Consider the following 24979-nt stretch of genomic DNA (forward strand, 5'->3'; position numbering starts at 1 on the left):
GTATTTAGCTGATTCACATAGAAAGGGTAAAGAAAATTCCTGGGAAGGAATCAATTTTCAAGGGAATTAAAACTCTAAATTTGTTAAAATGTGAATATGAGCTTTTTTTAAAAAAAATGTCTTTTTAATTTTCAGATTGTGAGCCATGCCTTTAGTGAAGAGGAACATCGAACCCCGGCACTTGTGCCGGGGGGCCCTGCCTGAAGGGATTACCAGTGAACTTGAATGTGTAACCAATAGTACTCTTGCTGCTATCATACGCCAGCTAAGCAGTCTAAGTAAGTTATCTCATTTCTAAAGCACCTGTTTTCTGATTACCAATGGCATGTTGTTAATTTTACCATTAGCAAATTGATTTCAATTCAGTGGTTAATTTTGTCCGAAGAAGAGACCACAACTTTAAAGGAAAGAGCCTGCTCCTGCTCACCCAATTTTCCCAGTGTGAAATAAATCACTGGTCTCATGATACCAACTTTATGTGCTGAAGATGTAAAGTTAAAATTGACCAGTTTACGAATTATTAGATAAGACCAAATGTGTGGATTCAAAGTAGTGTTCGATTTTTAAAAGCTTATTAAATGAGGATAAAATGATTGATACTTTTTTTTTTTTTAAAATGTGAATTTTCGGTTAAGCTTGGACAGGACTAATTGTTTTTTTTTTTTAATGTGATAAATTAAAAAATTGTTAACTTTTGTAACATGCCTGGCGTAGAGTAGATGCTCAAATATTTGTTGATTAAATAATATTCCAAGTGAATTGAAGATTAAAGCCAAAAAATAGTGAGATTTGCTGATTTTAACCTAAATGCAGGTACTAACTTCTTAATTGAAGTCAACAGATAAGCTGATTATTATATATACACAGTACTGTGTATATATTACACATGTAGATTATATAAATCCAAGCAAATATAAGTATAAGAAAAAAAGGACTTTCTATTATTTTTTTAAAGATTTTATTTATTTGAGAAAGAGAGAACGCAGGAGTGGGATGAGAGGCAGAGGGAGAGAGAGAAGTATTGACTCTCCACTGAGTGGGGAGCCTGATGCGAGGTTCAGTCACAGGACCCTGAGATCATGACCATAAGCCAAAGGGACTCATGACCTGAGTCCCAGGACCCTGAGATCATGATTGAGCCACACAGGCGCCCCAGGACTTTCTGTTATTTTAATTTTGAACATTAATGTGAAATACCCAAGAAAAATAGTTCATTTATGTTTTTATTTTTTATTTTTTAGAAGAGGTGGGGAGGGGCAGAGAGAGAGAGGGAAAGAGAGGATCATAGGCAGGCTCCACGCCCTGCATATAGCCCAGCAGGGGCTCAATCTCAGAACCCTGAGACCATGACCTTGAGCTGAAATCAAGAGTCGGATGCTTAAGTAAATGAGCCATCCATGCACCCAGAAATAGTTCATTTCTGAAGACTCAGATGTGCCTGAAAATGCATTTTCCTTCAAAGCTTTTTGAAGTTAGAATGTTTTCCCCCTAACTTTTACATTTATATCATGATCTTGTTTTCTCACTTTGTCCCACTCCTTTCTGGTTTAGATGCATTTTGGATGACAGGTTTTCACAGTTAAGTTTTTCAAAAACTCTGTTAATAACTAGGAAAACCTCCATGATTTCACATACCGGTCGCCTCAACAACAAGAAAATGTTTGTTGAAAATGTTCAAGTGCTTTTATTTTAATTTTGAAGAAGGAACACTGTGGATAAGTATTTTTCTTTAAAGGAATTGTACTGTGTTGTTCCATTTTTAACATATAATCATTGGCTAAGGCAAAAGCAATTTGGAGATTGCTTAAAATGTGTTTTGGAATCTAAGCTAATTACAATTGATTTTGGCTAGTGGTTGTTGATAAAAATGTATAAATTGTGTAATTATAGCAAAATAGCTTATAAATTATTGAAGGGTAAAAATGTTGCTGTTTGAGTTCATATTGTTTTTAAAGAATGCTTTGGTCTCTTGTTTTTATGGCTGAAATGTCTATTGATGTGGAGTGTAAAAGATGAAAACTAACATAAATGATTAAAGTTTTAATAGTCAAGCTATATGTCATGCTGTAATAATACTCAGCCTGGTATTATGTTGGTCATGTTTATGGTGCTTGTGAGTAAAACCCCATACCCATTATTTTCCTTTCCATATAGTCTGCTCGTAGTAGGCAGAATAAGAATGGCTCCTCCAAAGATGTCCGTATCTTAATCCTTGGAACATGTGTGACATGATGGGGAAGTGAAGGTTACTAACTAATCTTAAAAGAATGGTGTTAGTCTGGATTATCCAGTGTAATCCCAGGGTTCCTTTAAATGTGGGAGGAGGAGGTGGAAGAGCCCATGTCAGAATGATGTGATGTGAGACTCAATCCACCGTTGCTGGCTTTGAAGCTGGGAGAAGAGACTACAGGCCAAGGAATGCAGACCACTTCTGGAAAGTGGAAAGGGACGAGGAAATGCATTTTCCCCTGGAGCCTCCAGGAGGAACACAGCTCTGCCAAAACTTTGATTTAACCCAGAGGAATCAATTTCAGACTTTTTTTTTTTTAAGATTTTATTTATTTATTTGACAGAGTGGGAGAGAGAGCAAGAGTGTGAGTACAAGTAGGATGAGCAGCAGAGGGAGAGAGAGAAGCACACTCCCCACGGAGCAGGGAGCCCAGTGTGGGGCTCGATCCCAGGATGTGAGCCAAAGGCAGACGCTTAACCCCCTGAACCACCCCGGGGCCCTCCATTTCAAACTTCTAACCTCTAGAACTGTGAGATAATTCACGTGTGTTGTTTTAAGCCACTAAATTTGTGGTCATTTGACACAATAAGGAGAAGCAGCAATAGGAAACTAATGTACCACCCAGCCTTGGTTTCCCTGCGTCCACCTAACCCGCTCTGCCTCATAAGTGGCTCAGGGATGGGCACCAGCCTCAAAGACAGTTGACCTTAGTGAGGCTTAGTGAGGCTTAGTGACCTTAGTGAGACCAGTGGGTCTCAACCCTGCCTCCCTTAGATCACTGGGGGAGCTTTAAAACAAGATGCTAGGAATCCCTCCAGAAAGGATGAATGAGCGTGCACTAGAGATGTGATCTGTAGAATGGGATACCATGTATCTGGATTGAAAAGATGAGCTGGGCCAGTCCTGTGCTGGCAGGAAGCTTGAACTAAGAAACACAATTTGTGGGTTTGTTACGGGATCTGCTGCTGAAACGTCATCGTCCAGGACTGAAGGACTGATGGCCCCCTGTAGGCCGAAGCGGGAGTTGTGGGCAGAGTGTAAGAGAAGGCGGAGGAAGCCAGCTCGCAGAAGGTGAAGGAGTGTGCAGGTAGAGACAGGAGCTGAGGGTGAGAGAGAGCATGAGATGTGGAAGCGGGGAGAGAGACCTGGTCCCTGGACGGGCGCAGGAGGGCTTCCCCTCCCATTCAGGGAGCAGCTCGGGGATCCGCAGAGCAAACCTCCTTTCTTCCTGTCCCTTGTGTGATCCGTGCCTGCAGCCCAAAGCGACTTACAGAAAGAAGAGTAGAGTGATACGGATGACAAGGATGTAATTGTAAGAAACCAATATACTTAGTTACTTATTAGAACAACTTACTAGAATAACACTTATTACTTATTCTAATATTACTTATTAGAATAACACACTTTTGGTAACCACTGATTAGTTCATGAGTGATTATTCACTCCGTGCCCCTCTAGGTACAGCATACAACAAATCAGTTCGGTGCCTACTTAGAGTTTTAAAAAGCATATGTAATTGACATTGATATGGTCATAGAACAGGAAATATACTGTGACATGCTACGGCACTCACATTGTAATAAATGTTCCATTTTGGGTGAATCTTTAGGTTTTGTGGGGGCTTTCCAATGAGTCAAAATATATTACAGGAGGTTTTTTTTTTATTAACTTATAACATATTATTTGCCCCAGGGTACAGGTCTGTGATTATCACTTACACAATTCACAGTGCTCACCATAGCACATACCCTCCCCAGTGTCCATAACCCAGCCACCCTATCCTTCCCTCTCACTCTACCCAGCAACCCTCAGTTTGTTTCCTGAGATTAAGAGTCTGTTATGGCTTGTCTACCTCTCTGGTTTCGTCTTGTTTCAATTTTCCCTCCCTTTCCCGGTGATCCTCTTCTCTTGTTTCTTGAATTCCTCATATCAGTAAAATCATATGATAATTATCTTTCTCTAATTGACTTAATTTCACTTAGTATAACACCCTTTGGTTCCATCCATGTCATTGCAAATGGGAAGATTTCATTTTTGATGGCTGTATAATATTCCATTGCATATACTTATACCACATCTTCCTCATCCATTCGTCTGTTGATGGACATCTATGCTTTTTCCATAGTTTGGCTCTTGTGAACAGTCCTGCTATAAACATTGGGATGCAGGTGCCCCTTTGGATCACTACATTTGTATCTTTAGGGTAAATACCTAGTAGTGTGATTGCTGGGTCATAGGGTAGCTCTGTTTTCAGCTTTTTGAGGAACCTCCATACTGTTTTCCAGAGTGGCTGCACCAGCCTGCATTACAGGAGATATTTTTTGATCTGATATTTTTATGATCTGTAATTGTTGGGAAGAATTAGAATTTTTAAAATGTTTTTATTATTATTTTTTTTAATTTTGTAGTCATTCATCAGGTTTTTTAAAGTGACGTTTTAGCAATGTATGTATCTGTCATATTAAACATCTTCTAAAAAATAGTCTTCTTTTACTGAGTATTAATTCCCAAGGTAAAGTCAAAATAGTATTTTTTTTACTCCTTTGAGTATCTGACCATTATGCAGTAGGTCCAGATAAGAGCGGACCATCTCAATCTTCTCCATTTCCCTGCAGACACTCCCACATGCCATTCACGCCACCCTCCATACCTCCACTCCCCAGATTTGGAGTGGGTGACACACACCATCTGAACTTTGCATGAGCAGTACAGAGAGAAGCTGGACTTCATCTAAAAGGCCATCTGGGCAGATAGCCTGGGAACTTGAAGGATTTGCCTTGACCATAGACATATCATATCTGCCTGAGCAGCAGAGACTTGCCCTGGGAGACCTTCTGTGATGGTCCAGGGGAACTGGTTCTCTGGTAAGTCCAAGGGAGGAAGAACAAACCAGGAGGCCACGGAAATTTCTTTGCTCTTCCAGAAAGGAAGACTTAGCCATCAAGGCCCTGATTCACCAGCTCATTCGATCCTTGCCACATCTCTAGGGGCAGTTCAGTGTTGTGCAGGTGCAAGTGACTTTGTAATAAAGAAGGGAATCTGGTCCCAGATACCAAATAGACCTCTGTAACCCCTAGAACTCTACATAACTTTTGGGGAATTTGGAGGTACCACGTTCCCATTACATCTAGATGAGATGTTCAACTTTAAAGGGTGAGATTCTTACCAGGCTTTTCAGGGAATTGAAATATTTTCAGTGAGAAAATATTGATTATTGTAATGAGTTTAAGAACAGTCATAGAAATGAAAGAGGAAATTTATAACTCGAGCAGCCGCATAGCTAAAGGACCAAAGCTTTCTCCAATAAAAAAAAATTAGTCTAGTAATTTTCAGATTTTTTTTCTTTGCATGTTTCTAATTTCTTTTTTTTTTTTTAAGATTTTATTTACTTATTTGAGAGAAAGAGAGACAAAGAGAGAGAGCACAGAGGAAGAGGGAGACAGACTCCTTGCTGAGTAGGGAGCTTGATGCGGAGCTCGATCCCAGGACCCTGGGATCATGACCTGAGCTGAAGGCAGATGCTTAACCCACTGAGCCACCCAGGCGCCTCATGATCCTGACTTCTAATAGGCTTGATCTGGGGGGAGTGGGAGGGGGACAGGGAAGCCATTTTTTAAAAAACAGTTGTGGTTAGTAATGTGTTATTTGGTTTTCTAGCTATGAAATATTGATTTTTTCTTCAAATGACAGTTTAGTGTAGCAATTACTCTTACATCAAGAGTGCTTTTTCATCATTTTCCTGGATTAATAATCTGAGTACTCTTGTTCCTATCAACTAGTTGCTCAATTAAAATTACAGTATCTTGCAGTCAAATTCCTACTGATATTATAATGTAATTTTTATATAATTTGTTGAAGAAAAGAACATGGAAGGCCCCTGGGTGGCTCAGTGGGTTAAGCAATGACTCTTGGTTTCCATTCAGGTCTTGATGCTCAGCAGGGAGTCTGCTTGAGGATTCTCTCCCCCTTCAGCCTTTCTGCCCCTGCCCCTCTCTCCACTCATACTTGTTCTCTCTCTCTAAAATAAAAAAGAAACCTTGAACAACAGCAACATGGGAACATAGGGCTTTTGTTCCAAGGATGACATACGTCCTCTTTAATACCTCTAGGGTGTTTTTTACTACTTTTCTCTTTGTTCTTGTGATAATAGATTATAGTGGTCTTCCTCTCCTCCCCCCTTATGAAGACTTCCAAGATTCACAAAGAAAGGGGTCTCCCCTCCCACCCCCAAGGTTTTGGCTCATATTAGATGGTATTGAGATAGTATAAAGAACTTTAAAAGCACAGGAAAACACAAAGGAGAAAAATTACAAAATTTTCATTAATGAGAGAAGATAATCTGTAATGCTTTATATATACCGTTATAAAAATGGTATCTCATACATATGTTTTTGTGGCCTGTACTCAATATAGTAAGCATCTTTGTTGATTCATCTAAGATACAATTTTTAATAGCTAGAGATTATTATAAAGATATACCATAATTATTTAACCATTTCCCTACTGTTAGATATATAAATTGTTTCCTTGTTTGGGGGTTGGGGAACACTATCATAAATATTCTTGTATAAACCACTACATACATCTCTGGTTCTTTTGGTATTTAAAAAAAATTCTGAGACTCCCATTAATTTTAAATATGTCTTTCCTTTAAAAAATTATTACAGGGGTCCCTGGGTGTCTCAATCAGTTCAGCGTCAGACTCTTGCTTTTCAGTCCAGGACATGAGATTGAGCCCTGTGTTGGGCTCCGAGCTAGTGGGGAACCGCGAGATTCTCTCTTTCTCCCCCTCTCCCTGCTCGGGTGTGTGTGAATGCTTGCTCGCTCTCTCTCAAATAAATAAATATCATCTTTTGAAAAATAAAAAATTGTTACAAAATCTATTTTTCTGTTAATTTGTGTTTTAGGTAATTGCATGAATAAGAAAGGAGCTGTGTTTTCTTCTCAAAGATTTTAAAAAGGGATTAATATTTTTGCTAATACTCCTTATGGTACATACTGTTTCCTATGACACTAAATGACAGGTCAACATAAAAATACTACCTTAAGGGCTTGCTCACATTTGCTGTTATCTAATCGGGTCTAAAATTTGCAGTTGTATTAATTGATTATACCAAGTGCTGTTCTACTCAGAATAGAGAGCTAAGTATTTTGAAGGCATGCCCTGAATAGATTTCTAAGATGTTTTTAGCCAAATGGGATTTGTGGGAGGAAGGGGAGATATTCAAACTCAGTGTATGCGCAGGAAATAGATCACAAGTACATTTCCATGCAGTTTAAGGCTGGGTTAAAAGGGCATGTTAAAAGAAAATGTATTGCTGTATCTGGACAGAAGTAAACTGGAAGAAAGAGTAAGAATTTTAAAATTTTAATGCTTCAAACTGAGATAAATGCTTGCATTTCTTGTGAACTAAAATAGAAAGCCAGTGAAGCGAGGTGAGTATGTATACATAGGAAAGTATAAGATAAAAGTCCTGTCAGCAAGCTGGAGGCAGATATAAGAGCCCCCTCCCCAAAAAGGCAGAAGTGTTGGGAATTCAAGCACTTTCTTGACCCATCCGTTGACCTGGAATATCAGATATACTTCCTTGAGGGCATTATAAAAGTAAATATGAGTGAGGTTGTTTTTCATTTCTCCTTTTCCTGGGTGGATCTCTACATAGCAGAATTTAAATGTAGAATAATTCATAATAGCACGAGTTGGAGAGTCACCCAAATCTGAATGTTTAGTTCTTCTTTGATTTATCCTCTCTATTCTTCCTATTTCATGAGTATATAGGTTTATGCAATTTATAGATGTTTTTCTAATTGTTTTGATTTACAGTGTTACTAAAGCAGACCATCTAAAAACTTCGAGGAAAGATTTTAGAGGTTCAGAGGTTCTTAATATTCTAAAACTTTACTGTGCTCACTCCCACATTAGGAACACAATTGATACTATCAGCAATCTAAAGTAGTTGTCTTCTGTAAAGCATATGCCTTAGGACTAAACATTCTCTATCTCAGTCTCTACTGTTCTTTTAGCTACATTGTTCAGTGAAAAAATAAAACTGTAAGACATATAGAAAAGGAGAAAAATGTGACTCATAATTTTTATTTTTTTTTAAGATTTATTTATTTTGAGAAAGAGAAAGAGCACACAAGCGTGCAGAGGGGAGGGGCGGAAGGAGAGAATCTCAAGCAGACTCCACACTGACTGTGGAGCCTGATGCAGGGCTCAGTCTCCAGATCCTGAGATCATGACCCGAGCCGAAATCAAGAAGTTGGACGCTCAACCCAGGCACCCCAAAATGTGACTCAGAATGAAGAGAAAAAGCAGTTGGTAGAAGCAGGACCCACAGATGACCCCAATTTTGGAGTAGCAGATAAGTACTTTAAAATAGCAATGAAAAATATATTGAAGGGACTTCCAGTTTCCAGTCTGACATTTAAGGAGCTTAGAAATCATTCCTGGTCCTACAGCAAGAAAAATAATGATCAAATTGAAAACCTAACAGTTTTTCTTAGATCCTTCAGAGAACTGAGGTCATAATTCAGACCACTGCCCCCAAATTTAGAGAGACTAGTGGATTACTGGGGGCTCAGTGAGAACAAGTTTGAGAGTGAAAAGCTCTAGGGGATCCATTCTTAGTGGGCGCTCCCACACTTCTGTGTTTTACTGTCAAGAGTCCTACCAGGTTCTCACAGTGCTTCCCTCAGAGAGAGGGGAAGAGAAGCCATTTTGAAATATAACCAGAGTGTTCTGTGTTTTCCTTAGTGCCTGCCCTCAAAGGAAACTGTTTCACTGGAGCCTAAGGTGGTTGGGTTTTATCAGAGCCTGACCAACCCCCCGGGGGCAGGGAAATACCTACTCCAGCCCCTTCTGTCTTCCTTTCTCATCTAAGGGGGAGGGGTGTGAGACCCAGGGACCTAGGCTCACTGAGAGTAGATCATAGCACCACCATAGATAGATGAAGGGCAAAGGAAGATCTAGAATATATGGAATATACAATGGAATATGGTTCAGCATTGAGAAAGAAGGAAACCCTGCGATTTGCAACATGGATGTGTTAAGGGACTTTACGGTAAGTGGAATAAGCCATACAGAGAGTACTGTATGACCTCATTTATGTGTGGAATCTTTTAAAAAAGTAATTTGAACACAGAGAACTAAGACATAGAATGGTTATTACCAGGTGAGGGCTATGAGGGAGGGAAGATGCTGTTCAGAAGATACAAGCTTTTAGTTATAGATGAATAAGTTCTGGGAATCAAATGCGTAGCGTGGTGACCATAATTAAAAATACTGTATTGTACATTTGAAATTTGCTAAAAGTAGATCTTGAGTTCACACATGCGCGCACACACACGCACAGAGTATATGAGGTGATGGTATGTAAGTTAACCCAATTACAGTAATCATTTCACAACCTACATACATGTATATCACAACCTATATATATGTCAAATCATCACATTGTACACTTTAAATATACACAGTTTTGTCAGTTACACCTCAGTACACCTGGGAAAAAAGGTTATAGGACTCCAGAACACTTTCCTTCCTGCCACACCTTCCCAACACGTCACTGAAGGCCTACACACCCCAGTTCCTTTTATCCAGTATAGCATGTCAGGCTTTCAACAGAAAAATTAAAAAGTGAAAAACACGGTTTGAAGAGACAGAGTAAAGCATCAGAACCAAAGTCAGATGTAGTAGGGATGTTGGAATTACCAGACCAGGAATTTAAAATAGGCTATGGTGGGGGCGCCTGGGTGGCTCAGTGGGTTAAGCCTCTGCCTTTGGCTCAAGTCATGATCTCAGGGTCTTGGGATTGAGCCCCACGTCAGGCTCTCTGCTCAGCAGGGCACCTGCTTCCCCCTCTCCTTCTGCCTGCCTCTCTGTCTACTTGTGATCTCTTTCTCTCTTTCAGATAACTAAATAAAATCCTTAAAAAAAAAATAGCTGTGGTGAATATGTCAGGGACACTAATGGAAAAAGTAGACAATGTTCAGAAATAGATGGGTCATGTCAGCAGAGATATTGAAATTCTAAGAAAGCATTAAAAAAACACGTTGAAGGACAGAGTAAAAAAGGTGAATGGCATACATGAAGAAATAGGGAATTTCAAAGAGAAATGAAAACTAAAGAGGAAAAAAAAAAAAGAAAGAAATAGAACTGAAAATCCCAGTAACAGAAAGAAAGGAATTCACTTGGTGGGCCCAACTGCAGACTCTTGAAGGAGGAGTAGCTTGGATACTAGCCAATAGAAATTATTCAAACGACTTTGCAAAAGAAAATGAGAAAGAAAAGAACAGAGAGCCCAAAATGTGGGACAATATCAAAGGGTCTAATACATAGGTAATTGGAGTCCCAGGAGAAGAGGGTAGAGCAAGAATAAGCCAGAAGAAATAATGAATGAGAATTTTTGAGTATTGGTGGTGGTTATCAACCAAAGGGTTCAAGAAGCTCATCAAATTTCAAGAAGTATAAATGAAACAAAATCCCATTTAGTCACCTTATAGTAATATTACTAAAAGAAGAAGGTAAAGAGAAAATGATAAGAGGAGGAAATTACATACAGGGTGGGCACAATGTTCAGAATGACTGCTGATTCTCATCAGAAACAAGACCCAAAATGAAATATGAATGAAATGAAGTGGAATGAAAATGAAAGAGACATATTTTTATTTTATTCAGCAAAATCCCAGAGAATTAAGTCTCCAGGAGTTCTGCATTACTAAAACATGCTAGAAAAATTCTCGAGGCTGAAGGAAAAAGATACCAGATAGTAGCCTGGATCGGCAAGAAGGAATGAAGAGCAAGAGAAAAAGTAAAAGTGGGAGTAAATATAAAGGCTCATTAAAAATTATATATTTATATCTATTTGTTTAGAAGCCTGCTGTCTATTCAGAATGTATCAGAGTTCATACCCTATGTGAAATTAAAATATATGGCAGTGAGAGCTGTAAGGATGGGGGGGTAAATGGAATGATACTGTGTTTTACTTTGTTTAATGAAATAGTATATTATTTGAAAGTATGTCATGATGAATTCAGAATGCACATTTTAATTTCCAATAACCTCTAAAGTAACACATAGAGGAGGTAAAATGGAATCCTAAGATAATCATTTGATTTTCCAGAAGGCAGGAAAGGAAGAAGAAAGGAACAAAGAACAAAAAGGACAAATGGAAAAGCAATGCCCAGGTGATAGAATTAAACCTAGCCCTATCAAGAATTACGTTAAATGGAAACATTTTGAACACCCACTTAAAATTTAAGGCAGAGATTGGGCGCCTGGGTGGCTCAGTGGGTTAAGCCGCTGCCTTCGGCTCAGGTCATGATCTCAGGGTCCTGGGATCGAGTCCCGCATCGGGCTCTCTGCTCAGCAGGGAGCCTGCTTCCCTCTCTCTCTCTCTCTGCCTGCCTCTCTGTCTACTTGTGATCTCTCTCTGTCAAATAAATAAATAAAATCTTTAAAAAAAAAAAATTTAAGGCAGAGCTTATCAGGTTAGGTAAAAAAGCAAGACTAAAATAAATGCATTTTTAAGGATATAGATACAGATTTAAAGGAAAGAATGTAAAATAGATACCATGTAAGCATAAAACATAAGCAAGCTGATATGGCTATGTTAATGTCACGTATACTATAATAAAGAAGGAGGTTCCATAGTGGGAAGAGTTCATTTGTCAAGAACTCACCATTTAAAATTTTAACTTAAAAGAATACAAAATAGAAATATAATCAAAAAGGAGAAATAGACATTGCAGAATCGCAATGGCAGATTTTAACAAAAACCTCCAGTGACTGATAAAAATAAACAGACAAAAATCTGTAAGAATATAGATGGCTTGAACAACACTACTAACCAGTCTGATTTAATTGACCTTAATAGAACACTGAACTCCCAAATTATAGAATATACATTCTTTTAGTGTTCCCATGGAATGTTCACCAAGATGAACGTAAGCCCAGCCATAAAATAATGTGTTTGAAAGATTGATATCATAAAGCGGATGATGGTAATGAGACAGTAATTATAATAATCTTTTTAGATAATTCTGATATATTGGAAAATGAAGCAATATCTTTTAAAATAATCCTTGGGTCAAAGAAGAAATAAAAAAGGAAATTAGAAACTATTTCTAATGTGTGATAATGAACCATGTATTTGTGGGATTTACTTAAAGAAGTGCTTAGAGGGAAATTTGTACCTTTAAATGCTTATGTGAGAAAAGAAGAGAGATTTAAAATCATGAGCACATTCCTCAGGTGAGCTCTCAGGGTTGCTCGGCAATCCTGCTGTAATTCCTTTGTTAATTAGTTTTCCTGCCCTTAGAGTGCCTATTTCATATCTTTCTTTCCACCTCAAATTTCCCCCCTGAGCTGATGACTTCCTTCTTATTTCGCTGGGAAAAGAAAAGCAGTCAGAGGAGAAGCAGGCATCTCCTTCTGCCAGATCAGTCCACTGATAAGTTCTGTACCGATGTGTCCTGCTCACCCTCCTTTAAAGTGGTGAGTGATGATGTTTCTGTCAAAAACACGGGACCCCACATCCTTGTGCTCACTCCAGGACTGTGTTCACGCTCCCTCTTTTCTGCATCATCTCCACCCACACTCCTTCTACATTATGCCTACCACATATTAGTATATGGAGAAATCTCTGGACTTAAAGTTCAGACCATCCTCTACCAGTTTCCCCATGTCTTGCTCCCCTTCACAGCAGAATATCGTGAACGAACGTTCATGCCCTCACTGCCTGTACCTTCTTCATTTTCTCTTATCCCCATTAAAGTTTTGTCCCATCCACTCTTAAAATTTGTGCTTGTCTGCATTACTGGGGACTGACTTCCCCATGGCCAAGTCTGGTGCTGAGTCGCAGGTCTGGGGAACATTTATTTACTTGGCTTCTGGGCCGGCACCCTCTGGTGTTTCTCCTCCCTCACAAGCTATTCCTTCTTAGTCTCCTTTGATGATCTTCCCAACCTCTGCATGTGGGAGTGCTCCAAGGCTTGGTCATTGACACTCTTCTCTGCCTTCTTCCGTTCACTGGGTGATCTCATCCAGTCCCATGGCTCGAAACGCCATCTTTGTGCTGATGTACGTCTTCTGTTTCTCCTCTCCCAAAGATTTCAAACTTGCGGATACTACTGCCTACAAGAGAGCTGCACTTGGATTCCTAATAGGCACCTCACACTCTACACCTGAATTCTTTCTTCCCCCTCTTCTCTGTTACCCCATGAGAGCTCTCCTCTTCCAGCTCTTGTTTGTGTCTTCTCTCTCTCATACTGGATATCTTCCAACTGTGCATCAAATCTGTACAGCTGTTGGCCCTTCTGTGGCTCCTGTTCTAGTCTGAGCCACCACCATGTCTGTGTTCAGCAGCAGCCTCCTGTCTGGTCTCCCGGCTCTACTCATCACCCCACTCCACAGGGAAGGAATTTGTCCGCTTTCTTCTAACCACTTTTTCCTCCATTCACTGGGTTCCAGCCATACTGACCTCCTGGAGGCTGCCTTCCCACACCAAGCGGGTTTCTGCCTTCTGCCTGGAAGGTTCCTCCCTGAGATATCTACATGGTTCCCTGGCCTTTTGTGACCACCTATGTACCACCCACTTCCTGCCCCTCTCTGTTCCCTCACTGTCTTCTTTTCTTCATAGCTCTTGGCATCATGTGACATTATCTGCTCATCGGTTGTCTGTGAAGAACATAAGCTTTGTGGCTGTGTTCACTGCTGTGTTTCTTCAAGCAGCTAGGATGCCACCCAGTGCACAGTGCGTGCATATTAAATATTTGCTGAGCAAACTGAATATGCTTAATAATCATCCTCTGTTTTCTTAGTTCTTACGAAATGCTAGAAAGAATATTGTTAAAGAAGTATACCAAAAAAGTTCACTATGGTTAACTCTGGGTGACATTTCTTACTTTTTATTTTTCTGAGTTTTCCAGATTTTCTGCCATGAGCATATATTGCTTTTATACTCACAAGCAGATTTCAGTAAGAATCAGGGCATATGTATGTATGTGTGTGTATATATATATATATATATATATATATATAATCTTACACAGACTCATAAACATAACGAAGACAAAAGAAAGAAATCAGAATGTTAGTGGTGGATGTTTTGGACTGGACTTTAGTCCATTTTCCCTATTGTTTAGCTTCCTGTGTTGTCTGTGTTTCTTCTAATAAGCATGGATTGCTTTCATGGTAGAAAAAAATAAAACTTTAAAAAGGGGGAAAAAAACCTAGGGTCCAATAATTATAACTTGCTATTTTATGGAATTCAATGGTAATTGGACTTTACTACAAACACTATAATAAAGTTTCTTTTTTTAACTTTCTTATTTTAAAATGATTTCAGACTTATAAAAAGGTCAGAACCAGGAGAGAATTCTCAGACTTTCACCTGCATATTATTTTACCACATTTTCTTTTTCTCAGAGACTCTTCCTCCTGCCCTCCTTTCTCCTATACACACATACACGTATATATTTAATATATGTTTACTATTTTGTATTTTTAATATTATGCATTTTAGTTTAGTTTAAACTAAATTAGCATTTAGTTTAGTAAATACATATATACTTAACTCTCTTCTTTAATCTGGAACAGTTCCTCAATCTTTCTTTGACTTTATAACTTGACATTTTAAAAGGGACCTGTTTATTTTCTGGAATGTCTTGGTCTGTGTCTTCCAGTGTTTCCTCATGATTAGACTTAGGATATCGGCAGGACTATGACAGAGTGATGACACCTTTTCCTCAGTGCTTTCTTCTCAAACTGCAGTCTCTGCCTGTCCCAGTACTGCCCATGGTGACTTTAGTCACGAATTGTTTTCAGTCACGGTAACATTTGGTTCTTTTTTTTTTTTTTTAAGATTTTTATTTATTTATTTAACAGAGACAGATCACAAGTAGGAAGAGAGGCAGGCAGAGAGAGCGGGAAGCAGGCTCCCTGCTGAGCAGAGAGCCTGATGCAGGGCTTGATCCTAGAAACCTGATATCATGACCTGAGCCGAAGGCAGAGGCTTTAAACCACTGAGCCACCCAGGCGTCCTCCCACCCCCACTCTGTGGGTTCTAATCCATTATCTTTATAATTTAATTTGATGCTTACATTTTCCCTGATTAGGCCAGTGGAAGCCCTTCTGGGCTGGCTCCTGTGTCCTTTGTGACATGTATCTGCCACTCTCTGAGCACTTTTGGACATTTCTAGAAAAGTACAGCTAAGTATGCTGAGCTCATGTTGTACTTTTCCACCCTCAGCTGTGGAATCAGTCCTTTTTCCAGGGAGCCTTGTTGCTTTTAGAGGAGAATGAAAAACCAAAATCTCAACGAATCAAGATCTAGGTGCTAGATGTGTCTGTTAAAATTTCTGAAGGACCTTGTTATGACTGTTTTCTTGTTCTACAGAAAGGACTCCTGTCAGACACAGTGGTTGTTTCCAGTAAATCTTCATTTTTAAGTAAAATTGAAAATCTGGGCATAATTTTGAATGCTTTGGCAGTTTAGAGGCATGCCTCTCAACCTGACATACTTGGACATAAGTTGATAATGGTACTAATAAAGCCGTAAGTGGATCCTTTGTCGGTAAAGAATGAGTAAATTGCACTTACCTCAGCATGGTTTTTAATTCAATTCAGAATTATTTTAGTTTAGCTATTAATGGACTTGCCATCGAAAGAGTGAGTAAAATTAAGCATTTCAAAAAAGTTGCTATTTGCAAAACGGAATACTGTAATTTGCAACATTTTATTCTTGTTCATCAGGAAAATATAATTTCTTCCATTTTCTTTAGTCACTCATTAGCTTTTAACAGCTGGCAAAAGATTAAGTATGAGTCCTTAATTTCTGCTTCCTTTTTTATAAATTGAGTACTTCCTATAGAAATAGAGTGTCAATTGCATGCTTTTTTTTTTCTTCAAATAGGGTTAATTTTAAGCATTGAAGGTAAAGGACACGTGTTCCTGACCCCTTTCAACTTGCATAGCATCTAGCAGAGTGTGTTCTCAACAGTGGCTGCTATTGCAAGAGGGGATGGTGTACACTCCCATATTCTTGGTGATATGTGCTGCCCCTATTAATCAGATTTCTGCATAACCGAAGGGGAAGGGAAAGGATTTTTTCCTAGGGCAGAGATATGGACTGGAATATGTCTTTTAAACTGAATGGGCAATTAGAGAAAAATTAGTTGGTTACATTTTTTACCGTGACTGATACTCAAAATAAACAACATATAGTCTTGGATATAAACTTGGAATATGGTACTCTGTCTACGGATCATCCAACTGAAGGGGCAATCATTCTCCTAAATGGATGTCATGAAACAGTGGTTCCAAAGGATGTTACCAGGTGTTTCCAGGCCCCCGTCAGTTTGAACACATGGTATGCTAGATGGTCTCTAGTAGGGTCCTATTGCACATAGAGTATTAAAGATTTGAGATACCCCAAGGCATAGAAGCATGTTTAATCTTTACAGCCCAGTGTTTTCCAAACTTACTTGGGCCGGGAGGATTTGTTGGTTGTGTTCTTGTTAACAAGAAAGCACTGAAAAGAGATCATATGTTTTTTATTCAGGAGGTACTCTCTGAACACTAACCCAGCACAGGCAATACAGAGATAAAAGACATCACTTATACTCTCAGAGAACTTACACAAAGACAGCATTCAGTTATGTGAAGAGTCCTGTGACTGAGGTATACTTAGGGTATTGTGGGGACACAGAGAGAGGCATCTGATCTTATAGACCCCTACCTGCATCCTGAAGGATTGATTTTAAGTTAATGCATTTTTATTCATTGATTGCACAATCTTTTTGAGCACCTACTATAAGCCAGGCATCTCCTAGACCTTGGGGATTGATAAAGCAGTGCACAGAACCGAAGAGAGTCCTTGTCCTCTTAGATCATACAGTCTCATGAAAGGAGACAGGAGACAAGATGAATAAGTAAAGTGTACAATTACAGCATGGTGATAAGTGCTAAGGAGAAAAATAAGTGGGTGGGTGGGGATGGGGGACAGTGTGTGTGCATGTGTGTGGTGAGGTAATGGCACTTTTAGCTAAGGTTGCTAGCTGTGTCTCACTTAGAAGGTCCCATTTGGGTATAGATCTGGATGAAGTGAGGGACCAAACCCTGTGAGTCTCTGGGACAAAACAGTCCAAGGAGAAGGAGCAGGAATACGCCCGACCGGAAGCGAGAATGATTGGCATGTCTGAGAAGGAACAAGGAGACAGTGTAGGTGGAGTGGAATATTCAAGGGAGAGGGTGATAGTTGCTGAGGCCAGCAGGGTAAAGGAAGTTAAATCACTTTATAAGCCTCTTATGGCCTTCGGCTTCTATTCTGAGTGAGGTGACAAGGCATAGAAGGGATTTTTGAAAGTGCAGTACCAGGAGCAGAATCTGTGGGAAAGGGGAAATGGGTTTAGACATTGCAAATAGTTCATTTTTACTGGAGCACAAATGATGGGCACAAACTTCTGACTGGGCAGAAGTGAGGTGCACAGGGCCTTCTGCGTCCTTCTGAGAGGCCTAGATTTGAGCTTGAGAATGATAGGGAGCAATAAAGAATTTGAGTAGGAGGGAGGGTCAGGTCTTCCTTTAAGAAAGATCATTTGGTAGCAGTGTGATGAACAGATTTGAGGGTGGGAGGTGAACCTGAAAGCAAAAAAAGCCAAAGCTGTTGTTCTATGTCATGCAGGAGGGAAACAGAGAGGGTGTGAGCTCAGGGGTGCTGGGGAGAGACAGGTGCCATTGGTGTTCCATGAGCTTTAGGGGGAGGCAGCAGCCACCGATGACTCCATTTCTGCTTGGGCTTCATTTCAGGTTGGTTGATGCCTTTCCACACAGGGATGCAGGGTTGAGTTAACGTGAAAATGAATTCCTATTGGAATTCCTGTTTGAGATTCTTAGAGGATATCAACATGGAGATGTTCATGAGCTAATTAGAAACACAAGTCCAACACTGGGGGAAAAGTTTATAAGCCAGTGAACAAACATTAATTCTGGATACCACATCTAGTTAGCAGAGTTGAAAAACATATGATTTGTGTGAAGACTTTATTTTATTCCTTTGCCTTTTTGGAAACTGCTTTATCTATTGTGGGAGTGGAAACTGTTGGCAGAATTTTAAGTGACTCCAGAGGACCATACAATAGATACCAGACTTACAGAGAAACAATTTACTACTCTGCTGAAATCAGTAGTCTTGGGGATCCCCCTTCCAGTTTCGGCAGGAGGGATGACTTTTTAGATACAAGATGTTTTTATTGATTTCTTTATTGCTTTCATTTTTTAAGAGAAAGCTCCTCTTGTTAAGACAGTTATACCATGAGGGGTGCCTGGGTGGCTCAGTGGGTTAAAGCCTCTGCCTTCGGCTCAGGTCATGATCTCAGGGTCCTGGGATCGAGCCCCGTATCGGGCTCTCTGCCCAGCAGGTAGCCTGCTTCCTCCTCTCTCTCTGCCTGCCTCTCTGTCTACTTGTGATCTCTGTCTGTCAAGTAAATACATAAAATCTTAAAAAAAAAAAAAAAAACAGTTATACCATGAGAATTTATGAAATTATATTGCTTTTAGATTCAGAAGAAATGCTCATCCATTGTCTTGGAGTGGCCATTTAAGAAGCAATATTTCAGTCCATTTCATTAATTAAAGAGGTAGTTAACAGTGAAATAATTCATGGAAGTTGCTAATTTCTAGACAAGTTCAGGGAAGTATATGATAATAAAAGCAAGGGATTAGAAGTTAGAAGACCAGAGTTTTGTTTCATCTCTTACTGCCACAGACTAGCCATGAGATTTGGACAGATCACCTTTCGATGGTCAGGTTAGTCACCTGGAAAATGAACGCAGTAACTCACTGTTGACCTCATGAGCTGGTGCATTCATCGAACAGGTGTTTGTCAGGAGGCATTGTTCTAGGGCTGGACTGTAACACTAAACAGGGCATGGTTTTTACTCTCCCAGTTTGCCATGTTGTGAATTACAGCAGTCTGGAAAGTGGATATCAGAGCACCATATAAATTATAAAGCACTGTGAAATGTCATGGTGATTCTTGCTTTAAGTATTCTTTCCAGAAGATTTAGGTTCTCTTCTCATTTGGGTGATAAACTGGTAGAAATGCAAATAAATGGTAGGTTTACACACAGACCTTAAACCCTTCCCAAGAATTAACTCAAAATGGAGCATAGTCCTAAATATAAAACTATAAAACTCCTGGAAGGTAACATGGGACAAAATCTAGCTGACCTTGGGAGTGGTGGTGACTTTTTAGATACAACACCAAAGAAAGGCACCACAATGAAAGAAAAAATTGATAAGCTAGGCCTCATTAAAATTAAAAACTTGGGCTCTGTGAAAGATACTGTCAAGAGAATAAGACAGGCCACAGAATGGGAGAAGATATTTGCAGAAGACATAATCTGATAAAAGCTGTTACCCATAATATACTAAGACTGCTTAAAATTCATTACTAAGAAAACTGACAACCTGATTTAAAAACGGCCAAAGACCTGAACAGACCTCTCACCAAAGAAGATGTACAGATGGCAGGCACAGAGCACATGAAAACATATTTAACTTCATCTGTCATCAGGGAAATGCAAATTAAAATGAGATAACCACCTCACACCTTTCAGAACGGCTAAAATCCAGAAAACAGACAACACCAAATGCTGATGAACATGTGGAGCAACAGGAACTCTCATATGTTGCTGGTGGGAATGCAAAATGGTACAGCCACTTTGGAAGACAATTTGTTTCTTATAAAAATTAACATACTTGGGGTACCTGGGTGGCTCAGTGGGTTAAGCCTCTGCCTTCAGCTCAGGTCATGATCCCAGGGTCCTGGGATGGAGCCCCACATCAGGCTCTCTGCTCAGTGGGGGGCTGCTTCTCCCTCTCTCTCTGCCTGCCTCTCTGCCTACTTTCAATCTCTCTCTCTGTGTCAAATAAATAAAATCTTTAAAAAAATTAACATACTCTTACTATATAATCTGGCAGCCTTGCCCCTTGGTGTTTACCCAAGTGAGTTGAAAACTCATGTCCACCTAAAAACCTGCACACAGATGTTTATTCATCACCACCAAACACTGGAAGCAACCACAATGTCCTTCAGTAGGTGAATGGGTAATCAAACTGGTCCATCCAGACAGTGCGACGTTATTCAACACTAAAAAGAAGCAAGCTGTCTTGCCATGAAAAAACGTGAAGGAGCCTGAAATGCATATTACTAAGTGAATGTGGTTAACTATAATTAATTATGATTTCTACTGTATGACATTCTAGGAAAGGCAAAACTATGGAGACATTTAAAAAATCAGTGGGTGGCAGGGAGTTGGGGGTGATAAATAATGTGGAACATAAAGAATTTTTATCAGTGAAACTATTTTGTATGATCCTGTAATGGTGGATACATGTCTTTATACATAGGTCCAAATCCGTAGAACATTTAACATCAAGAGTGAACCCTAAAAAAAAAAAAAAAAAAAGAGTGAACCCTAATGAAAACTGAACTTTGGATGTAATAACATGTCAGTGTGGGTTTATCAGTTATAACAAATGCATATAACAAATGTGTGAGGTTGATAGTGGGGGAGGGTATGGAGGGGTAGGAAGTATATGGGAATTTTCTGTGCTTTCTGCTCAGTTTTGCTGTGAACTAGAAAGTGTTCTTAAAATTAAGGTCTATTTTTTAAAAAGTGGTTCTTTCTGGCAGAGGAGATATGCCCTGCACACTCAGGATAGACAGTTATTAAATGTTTGTTGAATGAATAAAGGAATGATGTTAGGATTTGGAAATCCAAGCAGGTACTTAACTTCTATGTTTTCAGAAATGTTTTTTTATTACATTTTAAGAAAAGTGGGAGTAGTTATGTCTGGCATTTACAAGAATCCATACAGAAAATTTAACTCCGAATACAAAATACTGATTTTAGAGAGTGCGAGAGTCAGCACTGTATCCTTAGATTTCAAAATACAGATTAGAACAGTTTCATGCCGTTGGAGAGTGTTAGGCACAACGTAAGATATCTAACGTTTCTGATGGCGAATGAAGCAAAATCTCAAATTTAGAAACCAACATGATTTATTTATCTTGGGAAGTAAAAGGAAGGTTAAGGTCCCAAGATTCTATTTATTTGTAAAGTATGAAAAATGAGAGTCATTTTTTTCCCAAAGAAGTTTAATGGGAAACAACTTGGTGATAGTTCACGTAGCAATTAAATGAAAGTTCTGTACTCTTTGGGGTATTCTAAAACCATACAACTTTGGGTCAGTTTCAGATAGATGTTAATATCCACAATACATCTTCAAAAGTTCTAAAGGCCCTTGACTGTGACACTTTGTTTTTATAATCATTTGCACAAAATCCCACATGTTGACAGTAATTGGCATTAGCGAGAACGTGTGAAGGCTGCTTCAGCACTTCTTAACAGATGGCCTTCTCCATTCATTTTCTTCTCTAGGCAAACATGCTGAAGACATATTTGGTGAGCTGTTTAATGAGGCTAACAACTTCTACATCAGAGCAAATTCTCTTCAAGACAGGATTGATCGTCTTGCTGTCAAAGTTACCCAGCTGGATTCAACAGTGGAAGAGGGTAAGTAATTGCATGAAAGCAATGAGCTAGAAGTGATGTTGACAAGACGGTAGTTATTAATTGCGGTGTAATCACTGCTTTTTCCTTGGGGTAGTGTGCTGATATTTCATCTTGTCCTTTCTAGAAGAATATTGCGGGGGGGGGGGGGTGTGCACAATATTGGGTAAGGTAGTAATTAAAGAGTCTTATCTTGTCTACCTCATAGATGCCTTCAATACTCTTTTTTAAAAAATGTATCCATATAGTATTTGTTTTAAAGGATTCTTTGAATATTTTTGCTATTAGAAACCCTAGTTTATGTCATTGGTGGTTCTTTTAAAGATACTTTCTTACCTAAAAATCACAGAGTCACTCCAAAAATGTGGTCCAGCTATGAGGGAGGGTGGTACTTACACAGCGTAACTGAGGGAAGGCATGAAGGCATCTGCCTGCTACCCTTGTTGGGGTTGATGCCTGTAAATAATCATGGTGATCTGCGATTTCCCGTCTCAATAAATAGCATTTACTGATGGCCTTTAGGCATCATGGTTGTAAAATGAAGTTAATACTGGTAAGCACTGTGTAGGTAACTGATAATAATTTTGAGGATAGACCCTGAAATTGTGACAGTTTCAATAAAATGAAAATTCAGCAATTCCTTTTTAAAGATTTCCCTTTCTGTATCTTTTGGATGAGAGACTGAGATTACACTGGAAAAAAAAATATGCAAAAATAAAGTACAAGATACAACATTTCATATTTCCTTGAGAAAAATGTTCAGATTAACAATTATTTTTACCTTTATGTAGTGGTAGTTTTGATTTCTCTTGTTGCAGTAAAATGATCTTAGTATCTGATTTTTCTACTAGACTTACAATAGTTGTATTAATGAAAAAACTGGAAGTGTTTTTTTTTTTAAATGTAGTGTTTTAGGGAATTCATCCCTCATCATTTAAAAAAATATATTTACTCATGTTCAGGTCTTTTTCAAAGGTCAAATTAAATTTGTGAATTAGAAATTGGACAAAAATGTAAAGCATTGAAATTTTAATATCCCTTATGAACATTCTTTAATCTGATTTTTAAGATTTATTTTATTTGAAAAAGTAAAACCTTGGCTAGTTATTTGGCCTATTCAGATAAGAAATTTTAGCATCTTAAGCCAGTCATTCATTTTTCGCCTTGGTATCACAAATAATTTTTAGTATTTACTCATCTTCCTTCAGTTTCTTTGTGGGATCTTGTAATTGGAATACCAGTGATAAACCTTGTGCTCGAAAAGGTTAATCTGTACACTAGAGTTCATAAGATTTTACACTGTATCTCATATCCTTAAAATTCTATCCAATCAAGATTTACCTGATTACTATTTGGCATAGATTTTATAGTAGAAAAAAACATGTGACCAAGTTAGGAAATCTGTGTTCTATTTTGAGTTTGTCCTTTTTTGCTGGGTGATCTTGGAAGAGTTACTTAACACCCAACTCTCAGCTCTGTTGGTCAGGTGGGTTAATGGACCACGTTACCCAATTCAAAAGTGTCTGTCAAGGTTAGATGAGTTAATACATGAGATGTAAAGTGTTGCGCAGACACAAGAAGTAAGTATTATCAGCCCTGATTTTCTTACCTCTGAGTGTAGTTTAAATGCTGCTCCTTAATTTCTAGGACTATACGTATTTTGAAAAACCTTGCCATCTTTCCTTAATGTCAGTGTCAGGAAAACTTCATGTGTTTTTTACATTTGTATATATTTTTTGCAGACATATTTCCTACATGTATTATATTCAACCGGTATTAACTGAATATTTTTTTCCTCCAGGATACCCAAACCTTTGTATTTACATACCTGTTATGCTCAACTATATTCCTGTGTGGTTTCTGAAAAACGCTATTATAAAGAATGATGTTCTAATATTAGGTTCAAAGAAATAGATCACTACAGAAGAAGAAAAGACGTGATTCGTCTTTGTTTTACAGAGACAGCTTTCTTTATTAGAGGGAAGGAATATACATGCTATTTAAGCGTGGTTTTAAATGGACAGTATAAACATGATGTTGTTATTCTAGAATCATAAATTCTACTTATGACTGTGTCTCAAATGATACTCATTGCTGAACAGTTAAAATATTTCTATATAACTCAACCTGGGGGACTTTTTTCTAACTAGTGTCACTACAGGATATCAACATGAAAAAGGCTTTCAAAAGTTCCACAGTCCAAGACCAGCAGGTGGTTTCAAAGAACAGCCTTCCTAATCCTGTTGCTGATATCTACAACCAGAGCGATAAGCCACCTCCCCTGAATATCCTTACACCGTACAGGTATGGCTTCATGCATTCCCAGTGCCTTTTTAGTCTAGATAAGCTGAGAGAGGAGAATAGTGCGGTGGACGTATTTTTTTCAAACTTTGAAAGTAATTGCAGGTATTATATACAACGAAATCAGTTCCTAGTACAGAATTGTTAAAGGTTTCGAATTTCAAAATAGAGATTAACTCACCAAGAGAAGTGTGAGCTCTAATGTTAGCTTTGGTAGATAGCTATAGTAGATAGCTACTTTTGTAGATACCTGAGTGTAGATATCTGAAGTAGAATTTTGTTACTCTAGAATCAGAAATTCTACTTATGATTGTGTCTCAAATGACACTCATTGCTGAATAGTTAAAATATTTCTATATAACTCAACCTGGGGGACTTTTTTCTAAATAGTGTCACTACAGGATATCAACATGAAAAAGGCTTTCAAAAGTTCCACAGTCCAAGTAATTATAAAATTACACATTGTATAATGTTGTGTGTGGTTATGTTGTTCCTCATATTCAAAGTCAGTTTTAAAGGAACTGCATAATTCATTTATCATGCAGCGAAATACCTGTGTCAGCATTTCAGCGCTGCAGAGACTTTTGTCATTTAATTCAGAAAAATGCATGCTGCAGCTAGGGATTCTTAAAGAGTGAATAATACAGTCAACAAATTAACCTGTTACTGTAAAATAGTAGGACTCGGTATCAGAACCAGACTTTCCAGAAAAAAGAATGGAAAATCGGTGGTACAAAAAGTTAATATTAAGCAATTGAAAATACTTATTAAAAACACCTCTCCTACTTCTTACCACGTTAGTGTTTTCTTTCCATATTTTGTCGCCTTCTTTCCCATCTCCCTTTTCCATATGCCTTCTCATTGTCC

The 24979-nt window shown here is 38.6% G+C and overlaps 1 protein-coding gene across 4 annotated transcripts in view; it reads left to right on the forward strand.

Moving 5' to 3' along the window:
• WASF3 (WASP family member 3) overlaps window positions 1-24979 on the forward strand; it is a 130878-nt gene that overhangs the window by 87030 nt on the left and 18869 nt on the right. For 3 of the 4 annotated variants that reach the window (XM_047722971.1, XM_047722973.1, XM_047722972.1), the window contains 3 exons: window positions 136-278; window positions 21680-21814; window positions 23962-24115. In XM_047722971.1, coding sequence (XP_047578927.1) covers window positions 146-278; window positions 21680-21814; window positions 23962-24115 — 422 coding nt within the window. In that variant the 5' untranslated portion in view covers window positions 136-145. Of the gene's footprint in view, window positions 1-135; window positions 279-16803; window positions 16914-21679; window positions 21815-23961; window positions 24116-24979 lie in introns of those variants that run through there. The other variant, XM_047722974.1, reaches the window with a different exon arrangement.

Source organism: Lutra lutra, chromosome 3, assembly GCF_902655055.1.
Source record: "Lutra lutra chromosome 3, mLutLut1.2, whole genome shotgun sequence".
Classification (NCBI taxonomy): domain Eukaryota; kingdom Metazoa; phylum Chordata; class Mammalia; order Carnivora; family Mustelidae; genus Lutra; species Lutra lutra.